The 9926-nt window shown below is 35.9% G+C and overlaps 1 protein-coding gene across 4 annotated transcripts; it reads right to left on the bottom strand.

Moving 5' to 3' along the window:
* Nucleotides 1-2673: 2673 nt before the first annotated feature.
* gchfr (GTP cyclohydrolase I feedback regulator) lies at nucleotides 2674-6602 on the bottom strand. 4 transcript variants are annotated; one of them, XM_016289403.1, is made up of 3 exons: nucleotides 6437-6602; nucleotides 4944-5035; nucleotides 2674-3408 (listed from the first exon to the last, which is right to left on the bottom strand). In XM_016289403.1, the coding sequence occupies exons 1-3, from the start codon at nucleotides 6470-6472 to the stop codon at nucleotides 3270-3272; spliced, it is 267 nt and encodes an 88-aa protein (XP_016144889.1). In that variant the 5' UTR covers nucleotides 6473-6602; the 3' UTR covers nucleotides 2674-3269. The 4 variants fall into 4 exon arrangements, with proteins under 4 accessions (XP_016144889.1, XP_016144887.1, XP_016144888.1 ...); XM_016289401.1 differs by having other exon boundaries at nucleotides 4944-5038; nucleotides 6437-6601; XM_016289402.1 differs by lacking the exon at nucleotides 6437-6602 and adding an exon at nucleotides 6010-6137.
* Between the last annotated feature and the right edge of the window lie 3324 nt (nucleotides 6603-9926).

Genomic DNA, 9926 nt, shown 5'->3' on the forward strand with positions numbered 1-9926 from the left:
ATTGTAACCACTCTAAGTTCGTCTGTCTTGGGAAAGCTAGTGTGTCTCTGACATCGTGATAACACTCGTTGCCTTCTCTAGTGCAGCTCAGGTCTCATCCCATTCGTCGATATTTGTGATATCACAAATCCTGGAAAATATGAGTTGTAGTCCAAACGAGTCGTTCGTTGTAGTTTTTGAAAAGTGATTTCTGTTAAATAAAATATCTCCTTTTGAAGTGGACTTTGAGCTTTGTAACTTTGCAGATCTTGTTTATGCTCAAACAGCAACATTACAGACTAACTAAAGTTGAAAACGTGAAAAAGCATTATAGGACCCCTTTAAAATTTCCTTCATCACACCTGCTGACTGTAAAGTATGTGTGTGTTTCAGAGCTGTCTGCGCAGCGAGCGTGATTACGAGAGCGTGGTGCTAATGAGACTCAGACAGGCAGAAGAGAGGAAGAGGCTGATCGAGGAGATGAAGAGGCAGGAGGAAGAGGACGAGACGGCGTGACTCACTCAAACTCACTTCACTCACAGCATTTTACCTGGATTTACAACAATTAAACGCCCACTGATCAATAAAGCCTTTTGATTAATATTTTATAGTGCTTTTCTGACAAGTCCAGTCGTATTTATTTCTGTTTTCAGATCTGTTCATTTCAGATCAACTGTGTCAATGTTGTAGAGTTCATCAACTCTGAAACGAGTTCAGTTTAGCTCTACGAGAGACAATAGTGTCATTCTATGAAAGTAAAGAAATATGGGAATGAAAACTCTTTGTTTTTAGTGTTTAATCCTCCCGGACAAATCAAGACTCTGGATTGAGGCAATGCAGAAAGACATTGTTTGGACAAACAGATGATTATTATTATGATTTGTGAAATATTTTGCATTTAAAGTGTAATTGTTTTTTTTTGTTGTTGCATTGACTTTCAGAGATTTTAAAGTGCTTTACTGACGTGAGACTTAAATCTGACTGTTATGAACTTATTTGTCTGAGGTCTTGATCTGAATTGCGACTTTTTAGCTCATTAACTTTTTTCTTGCAACTGCAAGTTTATATCTCACAATTCTGCCTTTTTTATTGCAATTATGAGTTTATCTTGATTCTGTTTTTTTTTTTTAAAGGTGTTTGTGACTTTTTATCACAATTCTGCAATTATGAGTTTATGTCTCACAACTTTATTTAAAGCAATCCTTATTCTGAAAAACATGAGAATTACGAGATAAAAAGTCTCAACTGCATTTATTTAATTAATTTTTTTATTCTGTGGACGAAGCAAAATAATATTTTTGTCCTAATACACAAGAAACATACACAATGTGCTTTTTACATTTTTACATAGATTTAATTTTCACCCATTATATTTTTAGGTTTCTAAGAGCGTTTTCTTGAATGCATGTGAGAGTGGACTTCTGTTCACTTTCTGTTTCTCGTGGCATCATCAGCCAATCCCATGGCTTTAAGAGTCATTAGTCACATGACATTTACGGCTCAGCTGATTGGCTCAGTCAGGTTGCGTTCTTTCTTTGAGATGAAAGCGAATGCCAGCAGATCTCAAGGTAATCTAGACATCTGTTGTGATCATCCATATTATTTTAAAAGCAGTGTAAATCACCCCGTTTTTCTGAAATGCTATTCATTTGGAACAATGTGCACCAATGAGTCATTTAAAGGACCAGGCTGAAATTAATTTCATGTCATCTCTTTCCTGTATTTCTGCTCCTGGCTGTCTTCTGCACGCGTGTTTTGTGCACATTCATCATCAAACCGCTGTGATTCCAGTGAGTCCCTTTTCTTCAGCATCTTCTCTCCATCATCCTCTCCTCGCGGCCGTCGCATGGTTCTGTTTACTTCTGTGGGCTGTTCTTTCATGTTGCTGGAGTCCCGTTCACATTACAGCATTACAGCACTACAGCACAGGAAATACAATTACAGCCGCTGTCCTGAAGAAGTGTCCCGCCACGGGCCGTCTTCACCCGGTGTCACCCCACAGCTTCCCGAGGAGAAACACTGGATCATTCCGTTGAAACATTACTTCATTTCTAATTTCTGTTTTTGTTTTGACATTTTTTTGTTTTATTTTTGCATTGAAATGTAGAGAAAATAAGTGGATTTGATTTCTTACAAAATGCATATATGAATGTTAATATAATATAATGCATCATTTAATCAAATAGCGTTAGATATTTGGCCCTTCATAGCTGGGCTATTATGGTTAACTAAAAGTAGAACTGTAAAAAAAACAAAAAAAACATTGTTACTTGGAAAAAAAAATAGAATAAATAAATATCTCTTTTTGAGCTAGTTGCCAAGGCAACATTTATCATTTTTATTTAGCTTAACTTTATGCACTAAAATAATTCAACCTGAAATAAAAATGTATAAAAACGATATAGACATATTTAAAACAAAAACAAGTACTAAATGACAAAAACAAAAAAGTATAAAATATATAATAAAATTAAAATAAAAGGACAACATAAACTAAAATTGATATAGAAGTAAAAAAATATATATAAATAGACACATTAAAAACCAATAACTACTAAAAATGACAAAAACACTAAACAAAATGACTAAACTTAAAATGCTAAATAAAAACTACAACAGTATCTCAATGATACTAAAATAACACAATCAGATTAGGCTTGAATGTTTGCAGCTTTGAATCACAAACACTTTTAAACCCTTTTGAACAGATCGTACTTTATTTTACTTTATTGTTAATTACAGCTTCTCACACAAGCATACAGAAACAATATTAATATGTCAGGATTCAGTACAGACAAAATATATGTTTACATACACTGCAAACAAATCTGAGACTGTTCAAAACTGTATAGCAAAGAATGGGATTGATTTTGAGCTACAACGGGATTTTAAAAACTGATGTTTCATTGCAAAGCATTTATTCAAAATAACGTCAAGTCGAGATATAGAAATGCTCCAGATGCAACATAACAGAATAATAATGTTTCTCATTTATATCACTACAATCACAAAACAAAACCTACTTTCCTGACATATAAAAGTGTTAAAAAAAATCAAGCTAAATCCAGAAATCATAAATCAGAGAAAGCACATTGATGATAATATTGCTAATTGAGACAGATTTCAAATACTATACATGTTTTGAGATTTTAATAGTCTGTAAATTCATCTCACACGTCACTTCGTTTAATAAGAGTTTGTGAGATCTCTTCACTAGGCCTGCTGCTGACATTAGAATACCCTTCTTCACCTCATGTACCATGTTTACCTGCAATACAAGAGCCACTGAGTCACAGCGCGTCGCTCGTCTCTTTATGGAGACACCAGACCAGCGTCTGACCGACTCCCGTCATGCTGACCACTCTGAACCCCATCTTATCCAGTTTGTCCAAGACCAGTCTCGGCGGTTCATCCACGTGATACTCTGAGCTGTGAGACACACAGTTATCACAAACGATTTAGTTCAAGGTAAGCTATCTACATGGAGTCGATTCAGGGCCGAACATATTTGCAAAAGAAAACGAAAGTATTGAGAAAAAAATAAATGCGCTTTTTGAAAACAAAAATAAAGAATTGCAAAAGACAATGAAGTATTGCATGAAAAAAATTTAGTTTTGCAAACCAAAATAAAGAACTGTAGGATAGAAATGAAACGGAGCAAAAGCAATGATTTCGCGCAACATATATTCCATGCTTTTATTTTGCGTTTCGATCAAGTGTGAGCTCGCAATACCATTTTTTTCCCATTGCGCGTCTTTATCGCGAGCTCACACTTGACTGAAACGCAAAATAACAGCAGCGTTGCAAATAAATTAGGAGCTATGGCCATGGAAAATATGTGTTGCGGAATCATTGCTTTTGCTCTGTTTAATTCTTCATTTTGTTTTTTTTTTATTAATTTTTTTTGCAATACTTAAATTTTTTAGCAAATATATTTGGCCCTGAATTAACTCCATATATCTAAGCTATAGACTATAATGTTTACACTGGTACACTGGATGCGGGGTATTGAAACGGCTTTTGAATGTGCGCTCGCTGTTCACTTTCACTTGCGATTTGCACTCTGTGTAAAGGAGCACATCTTACAAGATCAGATATTTGTCAGTGAGCTCAGGATCTGTTGAGCAGCAAATCCTCCAGCATCTTGTCTGTCATCTCTGCGATCAGTGAAATCTGACTCCTGCAGCTCGTGTTGGATGCAGGGTTGCCAAGTCTGCCTTTTTTCACGGAATTGGGCTGCTTTTAAACTGCTGCCGTGGGTTAAAGGTTTTTGCATTCTGCCTATGATGAAACTGCGCTAGATGTTAAAGGGTTAGTTCACCCAGAAATGAAATTAGCCTATGTTTTACTCACCCTCAAGGCATCCTAGGTGTGTATGACTTTCTTCTTTCAGACGAATCCAATCAGAGTTATATAAAAAAAAATGTCCTTGCTCTTCCAAGCTTTATAACGGCATGGGCGAGTGTTTTTGTTCAACGGTCTAAAAGTAGTCAAATGCATTTGCATTTTGTAGCATTTCTGCTTTTGAGAATCATTTCTCTGGTGAAGAAGTCTTGTATTAACCTTTACTCATCAGAAAAACACCACGTGAAATGCAAACGTGCGCCTGATGTGTTCTGCTTCATCTGTTCCAAACTGTGAAAAAGCTTATTTGTAAAGTTATGTATAAACATATGTTTCCAGTTCTTTGCAGATTAAAAGTTAAATGATGCACTTTGAATAGTTCAGACAGAAACCTGTCATTTTGCAGCTAGTATTATTTTGATAAGTGCATGAAAGCTGATGTATATATACAATTTAAAATTATTTATTTTGTGAAAAAAAACTGTGATGGAAAGATTTTATTGGTAATTTTGAACTCAGCATCATATTAGGCATTTTTGGCAAATCAGCAAAACATGTGTTGACTTACCTTTAACTTATTTGTCTGAGAAATAACTACAACATTATTACCAAACACTTACAAGTTGTTTCCCAGCATGGTTGTTTTCCGGGCTCCGAGGTAGTTCATGATGGACGGATCTGAATATTCGTCACCGACCATTGTGGGCCCCGTCTCCTGAAAACAAACACGGTTTGACCACTTAATATGATCTTATCTTCGTTTTCAACACTAGAACTGTTGCTTTATCACTGCAAATGCCTTTTGTCAAGTGTTTTTCTTGTAAAATGTGTTTGTTTCTTCATCAGATTTGTAGAAATGTAGCATTGCATCAGTGTCTCGCTGCAAGTGAATGGGTGCCGTCAGAATGAGAGTCCAAACGGCTGATAAAAACATCACAATAATCCACAGCACTCCAGTCCATCAGTTAACATCTGGAGAAGACAAAAGCTGAAACTAATCCAGCATTAAGACGTTTTTAACTAAAATACGAGTCCATAATAACCACGAAAAAGTGTTCTGGTCTGAATCAGGAGAGAAATCTGCACAGATCAAGCACCGCTTACAAACCAAAACAGCTCTAAACTTTAAAGCTTTTGTCTTCTCCAGATGTTAACTGATGGACTGGAGTGCTGTGGATTATTGTGATGTTTTTATCAGCGGTTTGGGCTCTCATTCTGACGGCACCCATTCATCTAGGCTACATTTCGGATGGCGTGAGGGTGAGCACATATACATTTTTGGCTAAACTATGACTCTAGTATACAAATATCTCACATTCTTGCACTAAAGCAGTTGTTATGTGGTGTATGCTGTGGCTTGAATCTGTCAACACTAAATGATTCACTTTCACTTTATGCTCCAGCCAGGCCACACAGACAGGTGCTCGAGCTACACACGAAACCAACGACATGCAAACATTAAACTTCCTCGTTTGAATATAACGCAACACACATCATGAGAAGTATAAAACTCACATCATGTCAAAACATGTCTTATGCATATGCGGGTTACTTATATAACAACAACAACTCCAATGCAGCATGCATGCACCTGTAATCCTCTAATGCATCATAATATCATAATCACTGCCGTGCATGACGCTCATATGCGTTAGCGCTCGCTTCAGTCTCGTGTTTCATACGCACCAGTCTGATCTGTGTGCTGATGAGGATGTACGGCATCCCGGCGGAATCTCGAGGAGAGGAGGGTCTCGGGTGCGTCGCGTCGCGTCGCGTCTGTCTCCGCGCTGCGCTGCGCTCGGCTCGTGTGTACTCGCTGGCAGCGGAATGCGGAAACGCCCACCGCGCTCCACCAATCAGCGTCCTCCAAATCAGAACGCGCTACAGAAAGAGACGCTCCAGATGATGTAGTAGGATATAATGTCAGATAAATATTATGCTCTAGATAATTAAATAAGATGGACGATAGAAGGCATGAAAAGTGTATTTCTGAACTTTTTTTTTTTTTTTCGAATGTTGAGGCAACATTCCATGTTACTATGTTGCAAACTTTATGGGGTGCATGACGCTCATATGCGTTAGCGCTCGCTTCAGTCTCGTGTTTCATACGCACCAGTCTGATCTGTGTGCTGATGAGGATGTACGGCATCCCGGCGGAATCTCGAGGAGAGGAGGGTCTCGGGTGCGTCGCGTCGCGTCGCGTCGCGTCTGTCTCCGCGCTGCGCTGCGCTCGGCTCGTGTGTACTCGCTGGCAGCGGAATGCGGAAACGCCCACCGCGCTCCACCAATCAGCGTCCTCCAAATCAGAACGCGCTTCAGAAAGAGACGCTCCAGATGATGTAGTAGGATATAATGTCAGATAAATATTATGCTCTAGATAATTAAATAAGATGGACGATAGAAGGCATGAAAAGTGTATTTCTGAACTTTTTTTTTTTTTTTCGAATGTTGAGGCAACATTCCATGTTACTATGTTGCAAACTTTATGGGAACTTTAACGTTACTTTGTAACATTGAAGTTCATTTGAATGTCCTCTGAACGTTCTGAAACAAGTAACATTTAAATCATGTCAGAAGAACGTCCAACTAGGAAAAAAAGTTGTGCTTACATTCTGAGAACATTATTAAAGACTCGACTACTCTGAATAAACATTCTATTAATGCTAATAGAAGAATGTTTGGTAGCACTTTATTTCGATAGTCCACTTTAGACATTCTACTAACAGTAAGTAACTTTGCAACTACATGTCAACTAGCAGTTAGTGGAGTATTAGTAGACTGTCTGCTTAATATCTTTCTTTGTCAACTTATTCTACTAACCTTAAACCTACCCTAACAGTCTACTCTGAGAGTTAGTAGACATGTAGATGCAAATGAATGAGAATTAGTTGATATGTAGTTACAAAGTTACTTCTAGTTAGTAGAATGTCTAAAGTGGACTATTGAAATACAGTGTAGCCGAATGTTTGTTCATAACCTTGAGAGAACCTTATCAGAAGGATAGATTCTTCATCACGATAGAACTTGAGGAACTTATTTTCTATGCAATAAAAAGGGGATCAGTTTAACAAACTCAACACATGTGCATCATTTTCCTCTCAGACAGCACAGCTGTTTACTCAAGCAGAGACACTGATACACTGAGATCTGACATGAAAGCTGCAGATGGGGAAAACTGTTTTAAACTGCTGTCAAGTAAGCTTGAAAGGACGATTATATCATCTGGTTTATTAATCTTCTGCCTCCAAAGCCCTGACCAGACCATCCAAAATGAGCCTATTCATTAAAAAGATATTTCATTAGTGCATAGAGAAGATGTGATATTAGCTGATATTGGAGTTTTGATCTGAACACACTCGGACATTGAGTTGCTAATTTGCAAGGTTCATGTTCATATCACAGTGTCTCAAGGCTTTGATTTCTGTTCAACTTTGGTGGTTGGACTTTCATTTCCTTTAGGCAGAATTGCTAATTTCCTTCTAAAAGCAGTTGTAATCATTGTAATATGAGGTTGTAGTCTCTCAGAGCGCTGAGGAAATGAAGTCCCAACAGCAGCAGGAGCTCGATAACATCAGTAATAACCGCAGTTAAACACACCGATCACAAAGCCTTCACCTGTGCTGGATTTACATGAGCGCTGATCAGTGTGATACTGTAACACACACTAATACTCAAACACCCTTTACACCTGCAGCCATGTCTGCATTACACAGTGCAAAGTCAGGTAAAACAAAACACTACATGATTCACTCTGGAAAAAAAAAATTATTCTCTAAGTTCTGAGTTTATGTCTTGGAGTTCTTGCATTTTTTTCTAAATTTTGAGATCATATCTCGCAACTGGATTTTTTTTATTGTAATTCTAAGTTTATATTTTGCAATGCTGAGTTCTGAATTTTGAGTTTATTTCTCACAATCCTGACATTTTTCTTGTAATTCTGAATTTATTTCTCACAATTCTGACATTTTTCTTGTAATTCTGAATTTATTTCTCGCAATTTTGGCATTTTTCTTGTAATTCTGAATTTATTTCTCGCAATTCTGGCTTTCTTTCTTGTAATTCTAAGTTTATTTTTCAAAAGTTTAAGTTTATTTCTTGTAATTCAAGTATATTTATAACAATTCTGACTGTTTTCTTGTAATTCTGAGTTTATTTCTTGCAAGTTTTACACTTTTCTTGTAATTCGAGTATATTTATAGCAATTCTGACTTTTTTCTTGTAATTCTGAGTTTATTTTTTGCAAGTTCAACATTTTTCTTGTAATTCTACATTTATTTCTCACAATTCTGACTTTCTTTCTTGTAATTCTAAGTTTATTTTTCAAAAGTCTAAGTTTATTTCTTGCAATTCGAGTATATTATAACAATTCTGACTGTTTTCTTGTAATTCTGAGTTTATTTCTTGCAAGTTTGACATTTTTCTTGTAATTCTGAATTTATTTATCACAATTCTGACATTTTCTTGTAATTCTGAATTTATTTCTCGTAATTATGACTTTCTTTCTTGTAATTCTAAGTTTATTTTTCAAAAGTCTAAGTTTATTTCTTGTAATTCGAGTATATTTATAGCAATTCTGACTTTTTTCTTGTAATTCTGAGTTTATTTCTTGCCATTCTGACTTTTCTTGTAATTTGATTACTTGTGTATTTATTGCAAAAATTGACCACAAACCGTATAAAAGTATTACAGACATCTTGTGTTGCATTCCAAATTCCAAATTTCTTCACACAAATCAATCGTTTTACTTCGGAACACTTGTTTTTTTAATTTATAAATAGCGTTTGTAGTCATATCTGCCTGTTATATCTTGTGTTTTATATACAAATGGGTAGTTTGGGGTGGGGTTGGTTTACGTGCTCAAACATGTGTAAATTGTGTAAATAATAATAACATTTTTTTAAATATTATATGGTGGCTGATTAAAAAGAAATCACCAAACGTGTTGCAGGCAGGAAAGTTACTCCCTACTGAAATGCATTAGATTGAAAATCGTGCTGAGTGAATTCGAGTATATTTATAGCAATTCTGACTTTTTTCTTGTAATTCTGAGTTTATTTCTTGCCATTCTGACTTTTCTTGTAATTTGATTACTTGTGTATTTATTGCAAAAATTGACCACAAACCGTATAAAAGTATTACAGACATCTTGTGTTGCATTCCAAATTCCAAATTTCTTCACACAAATCAATCGTTTTACTTCGGAACACTTGTTTTTTTAATTTATAAATAGCGTTTGTAGTCATATCTGCCTGTTATATCTTGTGTTTTATATACAAATGGGTAGTTTGGGGTGGGGTTGGTTTACGTGCTCAAACATGTGTAAATTGTGTAAATAATAATAAAAATTTTTTAAATATTATATGGTGGCTGATTAAAAAGAAATCACCAAACGTGTTTCAGGCAGGAAAGTTACTCCCTACTGAAATGCATTAGATTGAAAATCGTGCTGAGTGACACACAAAAAAGGGAAATTCGCATCCGTGAACACGAATCAATAGATTCAAATTGTTAATACTCTGTTCTCAACTTGGAAATTAAATGTTAATTTTGCATGTCTTATTCATTTAAAATATATCAACTTTTTATATGAAATATACTTGCAC

The sequence above is a fragment of the Sinocyclocheilus grahami genome, unplaced genomic scaffold, assembly GCF_001515645.1.
Source record: "Sinocyclocheilus grahami isolate Dianchi unplaced genomic scaffold, SAMN03320097.WGS_v1.1 scaffold245.1, whole genome shotgun sequence".
NCBI classification, from domain to species: Eukaryota; Metazoa; Chordata; class Actinopteri; order Cypriniformes; family Cyprinidae; genus Sinocyclocheilus; species Sinocyclocheilus grahami.

Bases quoted from the DNA above. Each gene is read 5' to 3' on its own strand.
- gchfr (XM_016289401.1), bottom strand. From the start codon at position 6,472: ATGCCGTACATCCTCATCAGCACACAGATCAGACTG. The intron at 5,039-6,436 runs GTGCGTATGAAA...GTTTGTTTTCAG, and splicing joins TCAGCACACAGATCAGACTG to GAGACGGGGCCCACAATGGT. The intron at 3,409-4,943 runs GTAAGTGTTTGG...TGTGTCTCACAG, and splicing joins ACCATGCTGGGAAACAACTT to CTCAGAGTATCACGTGGATG.